The following is a 24,705-nucleotide window of genomic DNA, read 5'->3' on the forward strand; positions in this document are numbered from 1 at the left end:
CCGACACAATGAAATATTATTATTTAATTATTTTAACCTTATCGAGATTGATAGGCCTAAAGCCCAACGTCACAAAATAACTGATAAAGTTTGTATTTACGGGTTATATAATACAGTAAAAATGCTCCAGCTTTTATTTTATTTGTTATATTTACTGATGTTAAATCCGAGTAATTTAACTAAAATTATATTATATTTTTATTAGTGTATATATAAATATTAATAACTTTAATGTTCCTACTTCAAAAAGACATAATAATTTGTTTTTAGACTTTATCTTTACTGTATAATACGGTGTTAACCAGCGGGCGGCTGTCACAGGGGTCAAGTTTTACATATTGATTGTGGGGGAGAAGGAGAAATAAGAGAATAATTAAGATATATTCGAGGTAAGTCTACATCATTTACACATCTTTTAAGCAACTTGTGACCTTGTTTAAGGTTTTCCTTTGATGTACGTATCCAGTAGTGAAGTAATGAGGAGCGTAACACAACGTTGCTGTGTGGCCAGCAGAGTTATAATAAACCCTGGCAGATAAGGTAATTGAATAGTGTTGCAATTGTGCCCATTGGGTTTTGATATTGCCTTAAGGCGTGCTTTCCTAAACAGCCCAGATTAATGTAATGCCAGGCACACACGGAGGGTACTGGATAGTGGTCACTTCGTACGCAAGAGCTGCCTGGAACTGGCTGTTAGTGTTGACTATTTATCCTCGACCAGCCTTCCATTTGGTCGTTGGCTGTATACAGTCATATGGCTTAGTTCACTTTTACCCAGCCTAAGGTGTGGCTGGCTACAAATGATGACGGTGCCGAGGTTTCTAAAGTGACAACAACAGTATCAGTACAGTAGACAGTGACAGGTAAGGTAAGGTGGTGCTCCTTCTGTCTGCTCAAACTCGATGTACAATTTGTATTGGATTTTCTTTTGTAATGATGAGCCTGATGAATGATGCACGCCATTGAGGTTGAATATGTACAGTTAGCTTGTATTTTTATTTATTTATTTATATATACAAGAGTTCTTACATTCTTGTACAGCCACTAGCACACATAGCATTTCAGGCAAGTCCTTAATCCTAATATTCTCTGGAATACAACTCCACCCAATTGTTTAACAACCAGGTACTCATTTTACTGTTGGGTAAACAGAGGCTACAGTTAAGGATTGGTGCCTGGTAAATCCTCCCTGGCCAGGATACGAACTCAGGCCAAAGCGCTCCCGAAATGCCAGGCGAGTGCCTTACCACTACGCCACGGGGACTTCAGGTATTGCTTGTACTGTATAGGTATTCCATAGTAGAGATGCAATATTTATGCTTTTCTTGAATATTTTTTGACACATTAGTGTTTGAATCGTCTTCCTAATACAGTACTGTACGCTAAAATTTTAATCCATAGTTTTCACATGTCTTAGATATAGGAACATGGTAATCATCATTCAGTTCCAGATTATTAAATTTATGCATTTGTGCTTAATTAAATTCTTACTAATATATAAGCTTAGAAATGTAACAAAAATTACTTTCAAGACAAAACATATTACAGTGTAATGAAATGAAGAAAAGACAAAAAATAATATGCAGGTTAATTTTGTTTATCTTTCATAATTAAAAATAATATAGGGTAAATTTCTGAGTATAAGTTGCTTTCTACATGCAGGCAATGAATCACAATAACGTGGTTGAAGTATGTTGACCAGACCACACACTAGAAAGTTAAGGGACAACGACGTTTCGGTCCGTCCTGGACCATTCTCAAGTCGATTGTGACTATGTAATGTTTATGGCATCCTATCCTAAAACTTTGCTGTATTTTTGTCACATTCACTTTTCTCCTGAAAGTTGTTCCATTTCCTAATTATTCCATTATTGAAGAAATTACCTGGTTTGATACAAACATTTTCCCAGTTCTGAACCTGGACAATTTTTTGGTTAGCATGTTTTTGCTTTTCAGGTTGTTTAGTCATGCAAACTTAATGCTCATTTCTAGTACTGTATCTCTGCCACCATACTTGTCAGGGGTACTATTTTGCATTACTAGTTGAACTCGTTTGCACGTTCCCTCAGTAACTAAGGAGATACAGTAATTCATCTGTGTAAATGCTATAGGAAATTGCATGTATTTGCTGTAGTACTGCATATCCTAACTTTAAGCTGTATGCATTTTTTGGCTTGCAGGACTGTATACCTACGGGACTGGTATAATAAACATTCAGAAAAAATTAATAAAATTAATTAACATTTTGAATGAAATTGATGAAAGATTTTTTTATTATAGTTTAAACTTTTTTGTCCATTTTGTATAAATTAAACCACCAACAATTACCAATTTAATTAAAGTACAGTACCTCCAAATTTATTTGTAAAGTTATTTATTTTCTAATTTATTGTTATGTACTGTGTACAGCATTGTCATCATGCCGGGGCACAAGCTTGAGCTTCAGGCTTTGTTTTTAAGAGTTAAACAAAATATATTTAGAAATGGGAGAGAAAAAATTGCATTCCAGAATCATTCTTTATTTTATATTATAATTTGTTTATATTTTCTAATACCATATTTGTATGTTCTGTATTTTGTACATGGGTGTTCTTCCAGGGGAAAAAAAATATATACTGTATATATAATATATCTTCATATATTAGCAGAATAATAGCACAATACCATATTACAGCTTAAAGAATTGGGTGCATTGTCATTTATGATATGATACTGTCTATTTCAAAGTTAGTTTTTAATATTTACAATTTAGATAAGAGAGCTATACTAAACCATCATACTGTATTAGTAAATATAATTTTATTTGCAGTTTCATATAAATAAATGTACTGTACAAAGATGGAATGTTATGAATTTTCAGAAAGTTCACATTAAAACAATAAGAATAAATTATTGTTCTTTAGATAGTCACCAGTCTATGAACACTTAAGACATCTATTGACATTCACAATGGGCTATAAGATACTGTAGTTATATTTAGTTTATTGCAAAATGTATGGAATGAATCTGAAAATGAGACATTGTTTTATAAAATGACATGGGACTGGACTCTGTACATACAATACCCATTGGAATATTAACCTAAAACTGACACAGTTTAGGGTTTCATAGTGCACTCACTTATCAGCAACAACTGAGCTAATCAGTAACCATCTGAGAATATCGTAAATGGCGGCAGGGTGTGTCACTACTCTTCTGTGATGTTTCATATTGTTTGTGTGCATTTATTGGAGGGCTTCCTCAGTAATTCTGAGATAAACACTGGTCCAGCCAAGCCTCGGGGAAGTGCACAAGGCCTGTAAGACCAAACCTTGGTTACCAGAAACCAGAACCAGAATCTGGCTCTGTATGAGGCAAAAGGAATGTGGGATTAGGGATTAGCCAAAAATCTATTATGAATATCCACAGAAAGCATAAGTGCATCAAAACAAGCCATTTTCTGAAGAAAATTACTAGTAGGTACTCTTTGGTAATCAAACAAACAATTGTTGCTGCGGTGTAAACCTCCTAAACAATATGCACTTCACCACCACCAGATGGCAACCCAGGTCACTCAGGGTCCTAATCAGATCCCCTCCATCCATCCACACACTCTTTAAGAGCCTGTCACAGCTCTGGGGAAATGGAACCTCTAATTAGACCAGATAAAGGTCAGATCTTCTTTTGCCACATGACCTTAGCTGGGTATCTGCCTCTAGCTCTCATCACTCTGGCTAGGTTTGGCCAGATTCTTCACCTGTGGCACGGACACACTACAATTTGAGTCTGCGGCATCATGCCGCAGACTCAAATTGTTTCGGCATATCTGTAATTTGTGGAGTTCTGCACTCTATCTTCATTTGAATTGCACCCTAATAGTTTATTGCCTTATTGGGTCGTTGATTCACTTCATTCCAGCATCAATTCTGGCTTTTATAGGTTTAGTCCTTATTGAGGTTCACTTTCGATGCATGCCAGCCTTTTACAGTTTCTCTTGCTTCTGTTAGATTTCAATAGTATGGAGAAGTAGATTTGACAGTACAGTACGGAGCAATAGCTTTTGGGAGTTTCTGTACTTTGTTTCACAAGACCGTGTTTATGATCAGAGTTTTGTGATTGCAGTCTACATCCATTAAAAGTATTGTAACAGGAGTTCTGTACAGTCCTCTTTATAATTATACACTAGTCTTATCAACAAAAATAGATTATTGTATATTTGTGAGATCATTTTTTGTTAATTACTAAACTATAGTAGTTGCTTATAATAAATTCTGTGTATATAAAAGAGGCCTCTTATACAGTATTTTTATATGGTATACAAAATAATTTACTTGGAAATAAGAAAAAAAAAAATTGACTGAGAAAATCATTAGAGCAGGATGGGGATCAAACCAGCATCCTGGGTACAACCTAGCACTCGCCTAAATCTACTAGGAGTCTGGAGACACCGGGCTGGTAGCAAGCCCAAATTGGCTGCAATGATTTTCTAATAAATATATCATGTTTATTGTAATTACCTTGTTTATCTGGACAATGAATTCTTTCTTTGAAGACTCTACATGCCGGGATATATAAATTATTCTATGTATAGAGACAGAAATATGTTTTTTTTGTGCCTACTTAGCATTTTAGAGATATAAATGACAGAAGGATCAACATTTATTAAAACGACTATAGCTAATTTTCTAGTTAAAAAATTCATTGTATTGTGGGGCAGTCAGACTGTATATATACATATTAGGCTTGTAGCAAGCTCATTCCCAAGGTTGAACAACTGACCCTTCCCAGGAAGCAACCTTCAACAAGCTGATTGACTCCTGGGTACCTGTTTACTTTTAGATGAATAGAGCATTAGGTGATCAGAAACTCGCCCAACAATTTCTGTCCTGCCCGGGATTCGAACCCAGAATTCCCGACTGTGAGTCAAGAATGAACCTGACTGTCTTACCAGAATAATAATACAATGGAGACTTATTAATAATGTATCATATATACAGTATAGTTAAGTATATCTATTTAATCTAACAAGGATGTTGCTGATAGAATAGTTGGAAGCCGTGTCCTGTGAACCAGCCATCACTGGTGAACTGAACAATGAAGGGCCCATTAGTCCTATCTGAAAAAGAAGGTTTAGTAGTGATGGTATGTTATTGTTGGCATTTAAAGTAATATCATAACATATACGTATGACAAGAATAATTTTGGGGTAGAAATTTGAGGGAAAATATGGAATGGTAGTGCTTCAATATGTGATATTTTGCAGAAACCAACTATGGTTGGGTTGTTAAAGATTCCATTTCATGAAGTCTTGCAGATTGGTAAAGATAGCAAAATGATACTTTCTTCTTTAAGTCAAAAGTGTATGATTTTTAAATACTTACTTGTAGTAAAAGCCAACTCAGTCTGTCGTAGCCTTTATGGAATGACAATTTAAATGACAGTGGGATATTCTTCATTAATACAAAAATTTTTAGTAATAATTTAAAATTGAACGCTATGGTATATTACTTCAGTTACATAACGAAAGTGCATTATCACATGATACTTTTATGACATACTCTGCAGTACAATAGTCACAACTGCTTAAATATGAATACCACCACCAGTACCTGTAATGGGACCATTGTTGGTGGGTTGTGGGTTGGAACCATCATTGAGACGTTCTCCACACAGTCTGTTGCCAGCCATGATCAGGTAATCATTAGGACACTGGATAGGACCAATCCCAGCTTCACCTTTGGGAACTAATGAGGTGGCTACACCTTCTGCAAGGGCCAAGGAGATCAAATAACATTATTTTAGGTGACTCACTGAGTGTGACGGTAAACATTTATTGCATGATATCACATAAGCACTGGAAAAGCTATACAGAATGCATCCTACACAACCTACATTTAACAAGTCAAACAATTAAGTTGTCCTTGCTCTCTTTCCTTGGTATACCATGGACTTCACATTGGGGCCTGTATGAGTATTGTATGCACACAATACTCATAGATGCCACTCTTAACCTAAATTCTATTTTCTATTAATGGGTCAACACGACATGTTCATTCTTCACTGGAATGCTAGTGAAAGCTATGAGGAGACGATGGAGGTATTAAATATGCCAAAACTAGTTGAAAGAAAAAAATGTGATAGGATCACCACATAAGAAATCATTCAGAACATTGTATACCTCATATACCTCAGACTAATACTGGAATATGCAGTTCTAGCAGGGAGTACACATCTAGTCAAACACAAAATGACGTTAGGAAAGTTACATAGGTATGCTACCAGGCTAGTCCCCGAGTTGAGAGGTATGAGATACGAGGAAAGATTACTGGAACTAAACCTCAAGACACTGGAAGACAGAAGTTAGGGGAGACATGATCTCTACCTATAAAATTCTCAGAGGAATTGACAGGGTAGATAGATAAATTGTTTAGCACGGGTGGTATGCGAACTAGGGGACACATGCGGAAATTTAGTATACAAATGAGCCACATGGATGATAGAAAGAAATTTTTTTAGTGTTAAAGTAGTTAACAGATAGAATGAATTAGCCAGTGAAGTGGTGGAGGCAGACCCTATACACAGTTTCAAATGTAGATATGATAGAGCCCGGTAGGCTCAAGACTCTGTACACCAGTCAATGGACAGTTGAGAGGGGTGACCAAAGAGCCAAAGCTTGACCCCCACAAGCACAACTAGGTGAGTACAACTAAGTGAGTACATGCAAATTCATGGCAGGAATAACAAAAAATTATAAGGAAAATGTTTTTAAAAATGCATCAATGAGACCACAAGGTCATAGATTGAAATAATGAAAACATGTGCACCAACAAAATTGACATTATCTTTTGCAAATATATTGGGTTGTGTAGGCCAGAATCATTGGAAACTTAAAAATTTCATATAACAAAAATCATAGGGAAGATAAAACTTAATGAGCTTAGCTCTCGTGATGACCAAACCTAGCTCTCATCCTGTAACTGCACATAGGTAATTAGACTTAGATAATTGCAAGGTACTGTCCATACATGAACATATGTATGGATATATATATATGAATACATGAATACACACACAGTTACTTACTAGAATCAACCTTAAAGTTCACAATCTCAAATTGCTTATCGATTATACTATTTGTTGAAGCCATATTTTTGTAGACGACAGAACAGAACCCAGCTTCCTTTCTGATGCACATGGCATAGTTTAAATTGTTCTGAAAAATAATAGTATGATGTAGTAACAATAAAATTAATTACTAATACAGTAATTATTTTCTGATAGTGCCTATATGAGTTGACTTATAAACTATGTTATTTAGAATACATAATGGGTTATTTTAGTAGCGATCTACAATTCGTGGGGCCCTGAAGCTTGAACTTTTATGGGAGCCCCCCTTTGCAACCAGTAACGAGGTCTCAGTAACTACTGTTATCTTCTTCAATGGGAGCTGTGCCACTATAGATCAACACAAATTAAAAACAAAATTTAACCACTTCATCTCGGATTTTGATTAAATCAGAGATGTAGACCCAAAATTTTTAAGCAATGTGGACTAAAGTCACTTCTGGGGTCCCTCTGGGATTATGGGCTCTGAAGCTTAAGCTTCATTAGATTCATTGTAGATCTGCCCCTTGATTATCGAACATTCGATCACAGAAAATGATTAAAATGATTAACTTGCTTTTAAAAGCTTGTTACAGTATAATTAAATAAAATACTACACATATATTATGTATTTGTTGCATAACAGTAAATTTTGGGATCATGTATATCATCCAGTGTTCCAGTATGCCAATAATATGTATACATAGCTCAGTGTATCTCATCCTTGGGGGGGTCAGAAATTATTTTGAATAATGTAACGGGGCAGGGGAGGGAGGGGGGGGGGGGTTGTCCCCATCCAGTACATCGGTTTTTGTATGACTACCTAAACGATGGTAAGACCACAACTGAATAATTAGTATTGTTCGATCTCCTGGGCAGATACTAACATATTTCTGTCCATCTTCCCCATTTCAGAGATTTTCCTGATTTTGTATAGAGAGAAAAGGTTTGATTTCAAAGCTCTCCCTTTCAGCATGAACTTAACTTCCATCAGGCTCAGCAGTGTCATACTCCATATCTCCATTAATGGTCCACTTTACACTGGTATTGAGAGAGTTGATTCACACAAGATTTCTGACAAGATTTTAAGTGTTCATTGCCAAAAAACCTCTCCGTCCATCTCTTGAAAGCTTTAAAGGTGCATCTTAGTAATAGGTGGCAGTGCAAGTGAGGTGTCCACCATACTGTATGATAATATACAGTAAGTAATTTTGACACATACTGTACTTGAACTGTATGTTTATTGAGACAAGGAAAAAATATATTTCAAAGGGATAGAGTAGCATAGGCTATTTATACCCCCCCTCCTGACACATACAGTAGATATTATGGCACATGTGGTAAGGTAATACTCACTAAGTACTCAGGATTTCTGTTAGAGGCGTAGTTGAAAGAGGAGAATGAGCCTTGAGTGCCTGTGTAGTATTGTAGACAATTAGCTGGTGGACTATATGGGCTATTGCACTCGATCTGTGGTAAATAAATAAGACTTTTCAGTAAAGTATGTTTATATTCCATTTACCTTGCTGTTTGTAAATCATAATTTGCATGAATTAAGGATATTTAGAGGTTTCAGTACAGTATTTTAAATTTAATGTGTTTATTTATGTAACTGTGTAGATAATTCATTGTTTAGCATTACAAACTTAATGTTCAATGCAGTTCAGAAATAATGCTGATTAATACATAAGATATTTGTTGGCATTTTACGTGGAAGTTCATTTTTTTTAAGCCAGAATGAAATGATTCTCTACCTTGTACAAAACAGTAAAAAAGTGTCTTTTAATCATTTCCATGCTCAACACGTCATCAGAGGTTTACAGATGTGTTCAGTTTTATTGTGTACATACGTAATAAATAAATTATATACTGTATATACAGTATATAATATAATATATATAACATATTGCAAAGCTCTGGTCAGTTGAGGGAACAGGCTTGTGGGTACATCAGATGACTTGAGTTGCCACTTGGTAATGGTTGGAGTATTTGCATCACAGCAATGATCATATAATCTGAATATAATCTGAAGACTTGGCCTTGCCTACTGGAAGTCAGGCCAGAATCTGGTGTGCACTGAGATGACGGGGGCTTGGGGATAAGAGCTCAACCTTCACATAAGAAAAAACTCCACCCCAAAAGCATAAGCAGAAAACATCTCTTTAGAAAATTTGAAGAGAAATTTCGTACTGTCACTTAATAAGATAAATAATCATTGCTGTGATGCTAATGATGTCAGATGACATCAAGTCATCTGATGTACCCACAAGCCTGCTCCCTCAACTGGCCAGAGCTTCGCAAGCATGAAACCACTGACCAGGCCCATCCTCAGCTTTACACTTAAGTTCTCCCAGCTATCCCTGGCATGTAAGTTATTGTTTCCATACTCTCTTTCACAACTGTGTTTTATGTCACCTGCATTGTGCGTCCTAGCTTTGTATTTTGCTCCTACTGTGGCCCAGTATCTGGATCTTTTCCAGTTAGCCCTCTTTAGCTTCTTGGTCTACCAGCAAACATGCTGGTAGATGAGAGTAACATGAGGGCATGTTAGTTCCCTCTCGAGTCCTGACTTGGTAGGGACCAGCTTTATATTTCTCATATGTAATTACAGTAGTTTCTTTTCTGAAGTGTAGGCCTCGTGTACCAAAGTACCACTGTGAATTAACATGTCAAGGTACTATTGAGAGGGGACCCTTACCAGAAATCAAGCACTGAATTCAATGAAATTACCTTTTCTGTAGGGCTCTACCCTACAGAAATGAGTAGGGCAGTACTGTAGCTCCCTGCTCTACTTGTTTCTTCCCCATAGTGCTAAAAAAAAAAATCTGGGCTGCTTCTTGGTGGCAGTGAAGTTGACATAGTTGGAGTGTTTACATAGCTGTAACAATTATTAACCTTATTGTGTGCAGTACCTTGAAATACCTAATTTGTTTTCAAGTGGTTGCTTGATTTGTTGCTCTTATACTTTCTGGTTGGGGTTTTCTTTGTTTTGGGTTGATCTTTGCAACCCATCCTCAGTCTATGTTCATTCCATCCCGTGGTCGACCACAAAGGCACATTCATAAATGTTAACATGCTGTTCATTCAAAATAGGATGTTTCTCAAATATAAATTAATATTATTATATAGTAGCATATTGTGCATATTTATGTATTGGTTAGGTTAGGTGTTTAGGTTCTGTTGGCGATTATTTGTATATGTAGTGCGTGGGTGAAGCATTTACTGCGTTGTGGTTCAAACAAAAGTTGTCAGCGAAGCACTGTTCGAGAACTGTTTGAATGTCATCACTTGTGAGTCGTGTGTAAACCCTTTTTTCATTAATAAACGGGTTTGGCAGGTGCATGGAATCACTTTTGGCCTTTGTTTATAAGGACGAGCTGGATCTTTGACCCCAAAATTCCTCTTGCTCCATGGAGAGAGAACCAAGTTCTGGTTCTAGGTCCTGTAAGGCAAGGGTGAGTCTCAGAGGCCTGGTACATCATCTTGTGGCATGGCTGTACAAGTGCTGAGCTCAGGGAGCTACTAAGGACCTCCACCAAAAAAGTGTGTTTCATTACATACGCTAGATTTGTGTGTTATTCATGTATTTAAAAGTATAATCAGGGAAACTTGTGTGTCTGTACACACACACACACACACACACATATATATATATATATATATATATATATATATATATATATATATATATATATATATATATATATATATATATATATATATATAGAGTGTGTGTGTGTGTGTGTGTGTACAGTATACAGTGCAGTATGTAATATATTTACCTGAGATGCTTTGATTTCCCATTGCCTCTCCAGTCCTGCCCCAACAGTTGTAATACTGAGCTCCAGCGGGCCGTGGACAGTGTCTACGTCAATGTACACTGCCAAAACATTATGTGCTTTAGTAATATTTTATGCCTTTTTTATTCACTGATGTACATTTTGAATCCTCAGTTTTTTAATTGGTAAAGTTCTAGTTCTGAAGGATAAGCATTAGTAGCAGTTGCACTTGGGTCAATTTTTTTTTAGCTTTCCCCAATTTGCCAACAAGAATATTGGAAAACTTGTGTTTTCCTCTACAGTACAATTGTGCATTTTGAACATAAGGTATACTTACTGTGCTGTCCAGAATTTTCACCGCAAAGCTTGGGTGTAAAGGCATTGATGTTTTGCCCTGATACAACCAGTTGATCTCTTGTACAGCTGCCATCAACTGGGGACATCAGCTGTTGAGTAGAGTAATAGTAAGTATAAGTACACCTTACTTATAAGGTATACTTATACCTTCTGAAGATGTATTACCTTACTTATACCTTCTGAAGATGTATTTAATAATCTTCAGAAGGATCAAATATCGCGTAATTGATATTTGATACAGTTTCATTATCATGTTTACATGATATTGATCCTTTCACATTGATCCTTCTGAAGATGTATTATTAAATACGAAAGTACTTAAGGAAATTCCTGTTTCAATTCATCCTTTGTGGTCTGACACTCGCATTTTTCATCACGTGTTAATTTTCGTGATTTACACACACACACACACACACACACACACACACACACACACACACACACACACACACACACAGAACGAGGGGACATGGGTGAAAACTGGAAACTCAGATGAGTCAGAGATGTTAGGAAGTTTTCTTTTAGCGTGAGAGTAGTGGAAAAATGGAATGCACTTGGGGAACAGGTTGTGGAAGCAAATACTATTCATACTTTTAAAACTAGGTATGATAGGGAAATGGGACAGGAGTCATTGCTGTAAACAACCGATACCTGGAAAGGCGGGATTCAAGAGTCAATGCTCGATCCTGTAAGCACAAATAGGTGAGTACAAATAGGTGAGTACACACACACACCTCTACATACACACACACACCTCTACATACACACACACACCTCTACATACACACACACACCCACCTACATACACACATACACACACCTACATACAACTCGTGCTTCTTAGTTCTGGGACCAGACTAGTCCCAGAACTAAGAGGCATGAGTTACTAGGAAAGGCTGCGGGAAATGCACCTTACGACACTGGAAGACAGAAGAGTAAGGGGAGACATGATCATAACCTACAAAATCCTCAGGGGAATCGACCGGGTAAACAAGGATAACCTATTCAACACTGGTGGTACGCGAACAAGGGGACACAGGTGGAAACTGAGTACCCACATGAGCCACAGGGACGTTAGAAGGAACTTTTTCAGTGTCAGAGTAGTTAACGGATAGAATGCATTAGGCAGTGATGTGGTGGAGGCTGACTCCATACACAGTTTCAAATGTAGATATGATAGAGCCCAGTAAGCTCAGGAACCTGTACACCAGTTGGTTGACAGTTGAGAGGCGGGAACACTAATGCTTTCCCCCGCCCTCGCAAAAAAAAAAAAAAATGCTAGAAGGTTGGCAATTTCAAAGCATCCATTGTTTTGCTCTTACGAGATCTCACTTGGAATATGCTTCTGGGCACCATACTTTAAATTAATATAAATTAATTTTAAAGTAATCAGAGAAAGTTGACTAAGTTAATCCATGTCACTAGGAATCTCCTTCACGAAGAGACCATTAAAACCAAATTTCCTTTGCATAGAAAGGCATAGAGCAAGATGGGGACATTCGAGGAATGTACTAAATGATTAAAGGGTTTAACGATAGGGGTTCTGGAAATGTCAAAGTTAGAACCTAAAATAATAAATTAAACTGTTAGATTTTAGATTTAGACATGAGAGCTGTAAAAACTGGATCAGAAATAAGATTTTAAATTAATGGAACAAGTTAGAAATATCTTATTTTACATGAATGGTAGTCGGGGTAGATATAAAAATTGGAGCTGCCTGTCATCTGCCAATATGCTTGCTGCAGATCCATTTATTTATATGTACTGTGTATACAATTTTTAAAAACGGAAAGTTTTGGTTTTGAAAAATTAATTAATTATTATAGGAAACTAAATGTGTTAGTGTTGTAACATTGTCAAGGATTTCATGATGAAAAAAATCTTGGGTTTAGTTTGTTAATTGCTAATTATTGGCTATGAGAATAGTCATGTATTTTTCATCAATTATTGCGTTATATGTAACTTTTCCTGTTAGACTTCTTTCATAATACGTTTTGTATAGTATGAGGTTAGTTCTCACAAATACCTTAAACTTGATAAGATCTAGTCTAATGAAGCAGATGGAACGGGAGATCTTTTTGATGCGAAGAGTGCAGGTTCCTCCCGTGGTGAGGACACTGGAGGTGCCTAGCTGCGGGGACACCCAGTAGGTGTTGTTGCTGCTCACCTCTGACCCACACCCAGAATGGTAGGCTGAAAATGCACTGCAGTATTAGTCTTTGAATGATACAAGTTACTAGTTCAATTCCTGTCTCGTAATTCCCTAAACTGAGTTGCTGTGAATTCATTGTATTAATTTGTGATGTTATGGTTGGGAAGCGCAAGTTGTTACTCTAATATTAAGGCTTTATATAATTCCTCCTATCAAGTTACTTGTGAAGTTATGGTACAATTGCTGGATTTAAGGTAATATTGAAGGTCTAATTTGCACTCGAAGGATCAGCCTACTATTCCAATATTTAAAGTATTTTTAACTAGGTTAGGGTTTCATAAAGTTTTAGTTGGTTCTTAAAACCTAGGTTACAGTTTTGGCTTTCACTTCATAACTTAAAGTTCGGCAAGCTAGGCCTACATCTTGTAACCTAGTCCACACCGAATTCAAATTACTGTACGTGTAACCTAGGTAACAATCAATGCAAGTTGCTTCTCCTGACCTAGGTCACTGAGAGTATATATTTGTGGGTTCAGAGGAATAAACTTACTTGATACAAGTATTTGTTATGTAGCCTTGAAACTATAGTTTCTAGCGTAGCTTATAAAGAACTAAGCGTTGCATCTATTCAAGATGGCACAACGTTAAATTCAATACAGTATCCAAGTGTGAGAGCACGGGTTTAATATTGAAAGTGATCATAGAACTAAATCATGCAAGAGGAATGACTAAATAATATGTTGGCTTGCGTCAGCCCCATGTATTTGTGGCCTTATATTGCAACAGCGCTTGCATAGGCTATAATTTACATCTCAGCAGTAATATTAAATAAAATACATATAATAATAATCCCTTACTGCTGGAGTAGTTGCAAATAATAAATATAAATCGGATAGCAGTTGCACCGTAAATGTGATAATATTAACGCTGGATGATATTGTGTAAACATGTCGTAGGGTTGAATCAGATTTCACGCGAACTTGCCAAATCCCGACACAATATTTGTATTGGTTGACTGCTTATACTGGTAGTTGAAGGCACGGAGCTTGTCTGTATCTGCTGATGAAGTGCATTGGTGTAGGACGACCACTGAGGACAAACCATGGCAGTAATGGATGCATGTTGACTGGCTCTCATAAAAGATCCTTTACAATAGGCTGTTCACAACTGAAAGGTCTCGGGTTCGATTTCCGCGGCAGGACAGAGACGTTTTGGCAAGTTTTCTTTCACCTTGTATATCTGTTTATCTTGCAGTAAATGGATTCCCGGATGTTAGGTAACTGTTGTAGATTGCATCCTAGGAAAGGTCGGTGGTTATTGTTCCAGGAAGCGACCTCGAAAGCCTAACAGTCTTCCTGTCCCTGATACTGTAATAAGAAACTGGAAACTATGTAGAAAAATTTGTCTCCACACGTCGTGAGCTAGAAATGTTACCTAGAGTATTCGTCAAAAGCGGTTTCTGATTGCTAAGTGTAATTATATCTTCGTAAATGAATCTCTCTTCACGGTGTGTACTTACCGCTCTCTCAGACTTTCACACTTTTGCAAAGTTCCTGTGCCAGACATGCAAGGAGCGATAATAAAATTATATTGACAAATCATTGCCTTGGCCTGGGATTCGCCGTCTCTTTGGCGTGAGAAACCGCAACTGACTTTAATCTCATGCTTCATGCGTTTAGGCTAGAGATTGTTGCTTTTAATTTAATGTTAATGCTGGAGCAACAATGACCAGCCTCTGATACTTTCATTTCATCGTCTCATTTTGATCTCTCCGACATGGGTTAATTTACTTGAACAAGTTATACTAGCTATGAAGGAGCCATGGTGAATAACCAAGGCACTGTAACGCATGCAAGGAGCAACAACTTCAAGCTCAACAAGCCACAATGTACCACAGATAATTTTTCAACCCGTAAGATAATGAACCCACGTTCCTGCCGAAGCCGCAAAGTTGGGTATATTTACGTTCTTCCAAATTATTGTAAATTATCAAAACACAGCCTATTTTACTTGCTAGTTTGACATTTTAATGTTAATTGTGCTTATATTAATTTCAATATTTTTGCCTAATCTCAGTGTATATCTCACTCACTAGTTTTAATTACTTTGTTTAGGTTTAATTGAACATCTTGCAACTGATCTATCACTGGACATCCTCCATGTGCATATATTTCAACTAATTTGTTAGCTTCAAGAGTTGACCGTATACGCTATACGTATTAGTGACTTTCTAGGCATGTAGAACTCTCACATTGTTAAAAGTCCTGTTATTACTCTCGTGTGCATGAAATACAAAATATACACTGAGAAATGTATATAACCTTGTCGAACATAATGTATGTCAGCGTGCCGTGCCAAATGATATTCTTGCGTGTATGTGTAGTTAGTATTTCGAGAACGGGGTGTTTTTGTTATTGTTCCGGTGCTCACTTCCGCTGCTCACTGAGTGTGACACACACACGTCACCTGATCGTGCATAATTTTCCTGCACAGTGGCGATGAAGACGTTCCCACCTGGCTGAGCTGGTGAATGTGACACCAATGTTGTTTCCCAGCTAGCTCCTATTTAGTGAGTGGGTTTCTGTTTTAAGCATATTGGTTGTCTTGTGGCATCAGGATAGCAAAACATTTGTCTGAATAGCAGACGCAACGTAGTCACTAAGGGACATTTGACTAATAAGAAACGATGGTTACAGTTATTCTGTCGTTGATGTAGCCACTCAGGAACGTTAATGCTAAAATATTACACGCCAGGTGTCCTATACATAGCGAATGGTTGTCTGATCAACTTGGATAGATTGGCTGTCTGATTTTCCAGTATGACAGTGGCCGTTTCTCACCCAGAGTTATTTATTTCACTGTACTGTAAATACATACTACAATGCAGGCGATGAGTCACTATAACGTGGCTAAAGTATGATGACCAGACCACACACTAGAATGTGAAGGGACGACGACGTTTCGGTCCGTCCTGGACTATTCTCACAATCGACTTGAGAATGGTCCAGGACGGACCGAAACGTCGTCGTCCCTTCACATTCTAGTGTGTAATCTGGTCATCACATACTACAATAACCATAGTAATATAAAGCCACGCCTACACTTCTTACGTTAATCATCCTGAAAGTAAGAGACAGTGTAAAGTTTTCTTGAATAATTCTCCTGTTAAGACAGTAGGAAAGATGCAACTCGTCCCGTTTGAGGCTCTCGCCCCGCCCTATACTCTCACCCCCGACCTAGGCTCCCCAGGCCTGGAGAAAGTGAGAGAAAGTGATGAAAGCCAGAAGAGAGCATGACGGCCTGGATGGCGGCGTCACTGTGGAGTGGGTTGAAGGCCGCTCCCTGTCACGGAATTTTGACTGGTCATGTGAAGTCGGTGGAGTGTGTGTGTCTTCGCTATCAGCTCTTACTTATCAGTATCTACGGGGAAGTGAGGTCTAGCTTTTTGTCCCGTCAACTAGCCTTGTTATTGCATTATAATTTAACTATTCTGACGTTTGATTGATTTTGTAGAGACCTTAAAGTTGTGGATGGATTTGGCTTCTGCAATACTGTCAGTGCATTCCACTTGTTTGCCACCCGTGCAAGGTACGAGTATTTTTTTATATTCCTTCGACTCTGGGAAGGAGCTCTGCCTCTTAGCTGCTTGTACCTAGCGCGTTACAATTTCTTGACTTTAAGTTCGTGCCCAATAAATTCGTTATTCTGGGCATAATTAAGAAAAAAATACTGGATGGGGGGAGGGGAGTCAGTGCAGTTTTCCGGGCGCAGTGCGAAAAGTTTGTTACTATGTGTCATTATAATTACAAAGTGTGCAGGTTAGATGTAATGACTAATGTATACATTTCCGCCCAGATCTGATTAAGACTTTTCGTGCCCCCTGTAATCCCTTATATATATATATATATATATATATATATATATATATATATATATATATATATATATATATATATATATATATATATATATATATATATATATATAAACTACCACTCACAGGGGTGGTTTTTGTTTGGGTTAGTGATACTAGTTCTTCTTTGATAATTACCTATTACTTTGATCATTTCGATGCTAGTTGTGACCTGTTTGCCAGATAATCCAGCTCTTTTGTTATTTTTTTGAACGTCATTTTGTGTTTTTCGTAGTCTCATATATCAAATATTTTTGCAAATATTTAAATATTTTGCTAAATATTTATTTTTGCACATTTATTTTGCATAAATATATGTGCAAAAAATGGGCATATTTGCAATTTTTTGCCCACGTGCCCATTGGGGTGGGCACTTGGGCAAACGGACGTTAAATCAACGTTAAAAATGTTGATTCCATGTAACTGGAGGATGTGTTGCCCACTGCAACAGTGATTGATTGATTGATTGATTGATGAAGATTAAGACGTGGCACGGGCATGAATAGCCCGTAATGGGCTATTCATAGAACAGTGTTTACGTGTAAGTACATGAAGTAAGACGGTGAGTGAGCATGTGACCTCATCTGTCTTGTCCTACACTAGTGTGTGATCAGACGCAGGTGAGGAGTGCGACCCTGTGTGTGTAGAGGAGCGTCTTACCTATGCAGCAGGAGGCGTAGCCGTAGGTGCAGGAGGAGGTAGGGGTGTGGCCGCCCCGCCTGCACTGCTGCTGCAGCACACACACGCCCTCACGCCCGTCCTGGCCCAGGCACTCCCCGCCACCACCGCCCTCCGTCAGCATACCGAAGAGGCGGCCCAGTGTCAGCCCTGGGGATAGTCCAGGCCGGTGATGCTCCACACCTCTCACCCTCCCTCCCTCTAGTTACTCGTCCTCCCTCCCTCTAACTCGCTATCATAAGGTCAGTCTCTCCCTCACAGTTACCTGGTGGCTCAGTCGTCAGCTTGAGTTATGAGTGTTAAAAGATAACTGTTTCTGAAGGGAGGGAGTTATCAGGGGAAAACAGCAAGCCATTGCGACTAAATAGTACTGGAAGTGTTTCTGAAGTGTGAGTGTGTTGAGTGGGTGTAGGAGTGTTGGGTACTCACAGCGTGGTTGTCTCTCCGGGAGGGTGTTGTACACCAGGTGTTGCGGCGCCTGCAACACTGCCGGCTCCTCCGCCACGGTGGTGGGCGGCAGGGCGGTGGGCGTCGTCGTCGGCTCCGATGACCCGCCGCCCTTCTTCCTCGGCAGTTTAGGTGTCGTGGGCGGCGGCTGGTGGTGGTTGGGGTGGGTGTATGGGGTGGTTTGTGGGTGGTGGCTCTCCTCGACGGGCGGGGGCAGGAGCGGGTGGGCGTGGGCGGTCACGGCCTGGCGGTGACCCTCCACGACCGCTGCAAGTAGCGGCGGGGGTAGGAGCGGGTGCATTTGGGCGGTGACCGCCCGGTGGTGCCCCTGGACGACGGGCGCGGGCGGGGGCGGGAGAGGGTGGGCGTGGGTGGTGGAGGCGGGTATCTCGATCACCAGCGGCCGACCCGTCGCCCACCAACGCCTGCCCAAGTCGTCCTTCCAGTCGTCGTCGTCGCCCGCGAGGTGGTCGTCGAGGGCCTGAAGACGCGTCGGCCACCTGGCCAGATTCCTCAGCGTCCGCTCGTCCATCCGGCGGGACCTCCGGGCCGAGTGGCCATGGAGGCGGCGCCGGCCGAGCCTCTGGATCAGGGCGGCCTGGCCGATGCTGGGCGTGACGGAGGGGTAGAGCTCCAGGAAGTGGGCGTGGAAGGTGTCGGTGGGCGGAGGGGTGGTGGGCGGGGGCTGGGCGGCAGCCAGCAGGGCGGCCAGGACCACCAGACACACCCGCAGGTGACAGGTGGACGCCGGTGACAACGACACTCCCATGGTCACTGGTATTGTGTCGGAGGTCCCTCACTGTCTCACTGATTTATGGCACCGCTGACACGCTTGTCATGTGTGTGTCACACTGACGACACCTTCACGCTCGCTACACCCGTCACACACACACACACACACACACACACACACACACACACACACACACACACACACACACACACACACACACACACACACACACTCACACTCACACTACACCTATCACACACTACACACTCTGGGGGCAGTTATAAAGTCATTCTCAACACGTCTTCAAAAACCATAATAAAGCTCGTATCTTCTTTAAATAAAATTTCACAAAAAATACGATATGTAAATCAATACTTTTTCTGAATTAGTCGAGTTATCATTATTTTGTAATACATGTGTTTACATAATCGGTCACTTGAATATATAAATTACTTGTGTATAAACAGTGAATTAGAGTAGCTGAAAAGTTTTCAGCAGGTCTTGGTGGTCAGTGTTGCAGTATCCTTCACCAGGTGTCAGGCCTTGGATACCTCTCTGCCTCTGAAAAAAGAGAGATCACATCAGCATTATTATAATAACATTTGAATTACATTATCACAGTGTGAGGTGAGTGTGTTAAAAAGTATGATAGAGGGTCTAGGGTAACCAACACTGATCTGACTGGCGTACGAGTTTGTATTGCTTAACCCTGTATTATGTTGTATGATTCTATTTCGTACTGCAATCTGTAATGTAATAAATATTATGCACTATTTTATATTGTTTTTCAATGATGCGTTGAATTGTAGTATGGTACGCTGTATATCTGGGCCGGAGGTTGCGTTGTGTCGGTTGCTGGGAGTATTGAGCCGTCAGCAGTTCGGTCCATTGATGCTCATTCATTAGGGTGTTGTCAGAGCTCTTATCGGTAGGTAGAAAGTCGCCCTCTTGTGATTCGCGGAGGGAGGATGAGGAATACTTGCAACCTAGCGGGTTTTCTTCCTATTGGGGAGTGTTGTACATGCTGCTATGGCGGTGTGTCCACTCAGAGTGGCGCTGCCCAATAAACTCGCCCCTCGGGGCAAAATTAAAAATTAAAATCACAATGGAGGAATAGGAGGAGGCGCCAACGTCCAAATTTGGCCATAGCGCGCATACGAGCCAAAAGTGACGTTATTTTTAAGAGGACAGGTTGGGTAGAGAGCACATTCGTCCTCAACTCGGCCACATTTTTTGTTTTTTATTTTTATTATTATTGAAAGTGTAAAACTAAGCGTAAGCCGGGGAAAAAGAACGAGACGGTAACATGATAGAAGTTATAGAAGCAGAGGTGTGAGCGTATTACAGCAAGGCGTGCTAATGGTGCCCAAGCCCATGATCTACCTCTATCCTTCAGCGCTACCACTCCAAGGCTGCCTTTACGGGGGCATAATAAATGAACACGTTTGTGCGCCATCACCATTTGCAGGTTTTTAATATATTTTTGACACGCTAATTAAGGGAGATGACGGATGCGGTGTCGATTTCAAGGGTAGAAGAGGATCGTCGCCGAGTGGGAGTTGACATCTGCCGTCATGCCAGGCCGCCTCCACCACACCACTCCGTACCACCCCCTGCCACGCCACCCCCCTGCCACGCCACCCCCCTGCCACACCTCCCCCTGCCACACCTCCCCCTGCCACACCTCCCCCTGCCACACCTCCCCCTGCCACACCTCCCCCTGCCACACCTCCCCCTGCCACACCTCCCCCTGCCACACCTCCCCCTGCCACACCTCCCCCTGCCACACCTCCCCCTGCCACACCTCCCCCTGCCATGACCATACAGCACGTGCTTAGATGTTAGTAAACAAAGGGTCCTTGCGGGTACTCACGGCGCGGCCGACGCTGGGTTCATCCCAGTCCTTCTTCCTCCCACATCCTTTCCAAGCTCTTTGGACATCAAAGCTAAATCCCAGTAGACACCTGCCACCCTCCACCCCCATCGCCTCCCCCACATTCCACAGCCTGGTTTAAGAAGCCAGGAACACGCAGTCCTGCGCATTACAAGGCAATCGAAGATTGAACTACTGGGCTGTCTCAGGGTGTCAAGAACTGAACTCCTAACAAACCCGTAACAATGATTTCAACAATCCCGCTAGCAGTGACGCATCATGAGTGGCTAGAAGGTGCATGATAATTACCGGTGTTGTTAATACAATATTGTCTTTACTCTACAGAGCAAGCTGAGGCCTGTACTGGACTTGGGAGGGTCTGTGAGTACTGCTCTCCTTACCTCTCATATTCCCAAGTTTTGATTTGGGAGTTTCAGAATCATGCACTGTGTGTGTGTGTGTGTGTGTGTCTACTTACCTAGTTGTGCTTGCCGGAGTTGAGCTCTGGTTCTTTGGTCCCGCCTCTCAAACGTCAATCAACTGGTGTGTGTGTGTGTTTGTATGAATGGTTGGGTGTACGTATTGATGTATAAATGGATAAGTGTATAGCTTTAAGGCTGTATGGATGTTTGAGTGGACGAGTTTATGAACGGATGACCTGTATGTGTGTGTGTGTTAATGTATGAATGGATTAGTGTTTGGATAGATAGTTATTTATTTTGCTGCTGTTTTTTCTTTATAGTCATCGTCCTTTTTTTGGTCTGTGTTTCCTGTCATGTGCATTTAACTGTGACTCCGCCTTCCATCACCACCTCCCCTTCTCTCCTCGGCACCACCACCATCATCACCATCATCACCACCATCACCATCATCACCATCATCACCATCACCACCATCACCATCACCACCATCACCACCATCACCATCATCACCACCATCACCACCATCACCACCATCACCACCATCATCACCACCACCATCACCACCATCACCACCACCACCACCACCACCATCACCACCATCACCACCATCACCACCATCACCACCATCACCACCATCACCACCATCACCACCATCACCACCACCACCATCACCACCATCACCACCATCACCACCATCACCACCACCATCACCACCATCACCACCATCACCACCATCACCACCATCACCACCATCACCACCATCACCACCACCACCATCACCACCATCACCACCATCACCACCATCACCACCATCACCACCATCACCACCACCACCACCACCACCATCACCACCATCACCACCACCACCATCACCACCATCACCACCACCACCACCATCACCACCATCACCACCACCACCACCACCACCATCACCACCATCACCACCATCACCACCATCACCACCATCACCACCACCATCACCACCATCACCACCATCACCATCATCACCACCATCACCACCATCACCACCATCACCACCATCACCACCATCACCACCATCACCACCACCACCATCACCACCATCACCACCATCACCACCATCACCACCATCACCACCACCACCATCACCACCATCACCACCATCACCACCATCACCACCACCACCATCACCACCATCACCACCATCACCACCATCACCACCACCACCATCACCACCACCACCACCACCACCATCACCACCATCACCACCATCACCACCATCACCACCATCACCACCATCATCACCACCATCACCACCACCATCACCACCATCACCACCATCACCATCATCACCACCATCACCACCATCACCACCATCACCATCATCACCACCATCACCACCATCATCACCACCATCACCACCATCACCACCATCACCACCATCACCACCACCATCACCACCACCATCACCACCATCACCACCATCACCACCATCACCATCACCACCATCACCACCATCACCACCATCACCACCATCACCACCATCACCATTACCACCATCACCACCATCACCATCGTCACCTGTGAGAGTGGCGACACGCAGGTGCTTCTGGAGCATCATACCCGCACCATCCAAACACAAGTACTTAGTCACTTGTCATCTAAAATGCTCAACAAGACACTCGAGATAATCAACCTTTTTTAGAATTCTGGAAAAAAAGACAAATGTTCGCTAAATATGTTAAAAAAAAAGGAGAGAAACAGGAGGCATTAAAGTTGAACAGTGTTGTGTACTAATGAAACACTTGTTCACTAAGAATTATAATGTAGTATTGCCTTGTAAAACTTGTGTATATATGATTTATGTTGTATTTTCTTAAATAAAGATATAAAAAAAAAGTGTCACAGACAAGTATATTATGTAAAGGGCAGGAGAAAGGGATCATTTTGAGAGTAGGTGGAACGTGTACAGGTGGAGCACCTGTAGAGGTTCCAACTTGTATAATGTAACGACGCCACGGATTTAGGAAGGGTTGAGTTTTTTGACCGGGTTACTAAAACAGGAAACGTATCAATTTTTGCAGATGATGGAAGGCTAATGAAGAGTGTAACACTAGGAGGAATGCAGGAAGTTACAGGAGAACGTTGACAAACTAAAGGAGTGGGCATATAAGTGGATGCTGGAGTTTAATCTCAATGAGTGTAAGGTAGTGAAGATGGGGAAAGCGAGAAAGAAGACCAGGAGATATCTACACCATGAGGAGGAGATATCTACACTATAGGGGAAAGGCAACTACAGAAATCAGAAAGATATAGTACTGATATAATTCAACACTAACAGGAGAGACACTCAAACAGGATAACATCGCCAGTATAAGGGATGCTGGCAAACAAAAGAACATCGTTTGGAAACCTAAACCAGGGCTCCTTCAAGGCAATTTACACAACCTTCGTTAGACCAGTTTGGAATAATGCAGCACTAGCCTGGAATCTGCACTTTATGCAGTATAAAACCAAATTTTTAAGCATACAGAGGTTTGCAACAAGATTGGTGCCTGAACTAAGAGTGTTAAGCTATAAGGATAGGCTCATGGAACTATAGATCTCACAGCTTAGAGGATGAAAGGACGAGAGGGGGACATGATGACCATATACAAGATACTGAGGGGAGGAATAAGCGAGTGTGGAGTGCACGGAAAGAAGTTGTGGAATCCAACGCCATTGAAAAGCTGAAAGCTAAATTCGACAAGGAATTCGAACATTAGGATAATTATTGTAACAGGTACAACAGGGCGGGGCATAGAGCTAGAGCTCAACCTGCCGCGGTAACTGACAGATAAGCTGACTGCTGGAGGAGCCGCCGTCACCCGTCACCTCCAGCTGTCATCATGCCGACACACAGCACACGTCACTACCTACCGCACCAGCTGTCACTTGCTGATAAAATACAGCGTTAACGAAGCTCGCTTCATTTGTTTTGGCGGCCGGCCATATTTTTTTTTTTTTCTGTTGACATTGTGTAAGTGAAGTGACAGATCCGGCGGCGTCCTTCCCTCTCCCTCCCCGCCCTACCTGCTCATGCCCTCATGTTACACATCATAAAACTCATAAAATAACTCATAATGTTCACGCCGAGTCTGAGTCAAAATGTGCGCCATCATATATTTTGGGGGACGAGTTATGAGGCTGATATAGCACCACAGATGTGAGGCACTCACAGGTGTTGTGGGGGAGGAGAGGCATTACAGGTGTTTAGGGAGGAGGAGAAGCACTCACAGGTGTTGAGTAT

At 41.0% G+C, this 24,705-nt stretch overlaps 2 protein-coding genes across 3 annotated transcripts in view; one reads left to right on the plus strand and one right to left on the minus strand.

Annotated features, from left to right (window-relative positions):
• The first annotated feature begins 299 nt into the window (after positions 1-299).
• BORCS5 (BLOC-1 related complex subunit 5) overlaps positions 300-24,705 on the plus strand; it is a 69,809-nt gene continuing 45,403 nt past the window's right edge. Inside the window, exons 1-2 of one of the 2 annotated variants that reach the window (XM_045736562.2) lie at positions 300-389; positions 21,361-21,396. The gene's annotated coding sequence lies outside the window, so the exon portion shown is untranslated. The remainder of the gene's footprint in view (positions 390-21,360; positions 21,397-24,705) is intronic. The other variant, XM_045736563.2, reaches the window with a different exon arrangement.
• Positions 2,504-24,705, minus strand: part of LOC123754303 (uncharacterized) — a 44,903-nt gene continuing 22,701 nt past the window's right edge. The window contains exons 2-10 of the mRNA XM_069326382.1: positions 18,392-19,703; positions 17,945-18,112; positions 13,246-13,412; positions 11,200-11,308; positions 10,866-10,963; positions 8,440-8,553; positions 7,063-7,192; positions 5,589-5,744; positions 2,504-5,095 (exon numbers count right to left, since the gene is read on the minus strand). Of these exons, the coding sequence (XP_069182483.1) occupies positions 5,001-5,095; positions 5,589-5,744; positions 7,063-7,192; positions 8,440-8,553; positions 10,866-10,963; positions 11,200-11,308; positions 13,246-13,412; positions 17,945-18,112; positions 18,392-19,178 (1,824 nt within the window). The 5' untranslated portion in view covers positions 19,179-19,703 and the 3' untranslated portion in view covers positions 2,504-5,000. The remainder of the gene's footprint in view (positions 5,096-5,588; positions 5,745-7,062; positions 7,193-8,439; positions 8,554-10,865; positions 10,964-11,199; positions 11,309-13,245; positions 13,413-17,944; positions 18,113-18,391; positions 19,704-24,705) is intronic.

This window comes from Procambarus clarkii, chromosome 18 (genome assembly GCF_040958095.1).
Source record: "Procambarus clarkii isolate CNS0578487 chromosome 18, FALCON_Pclarkii_2.0, whole genome shotgun sequence".
NCBI lineage: Eukaryota > Metazoa > Arthropoda > Malacostraca > Decapoda > Cambaridae > Procambarus > Procambarus clarkii.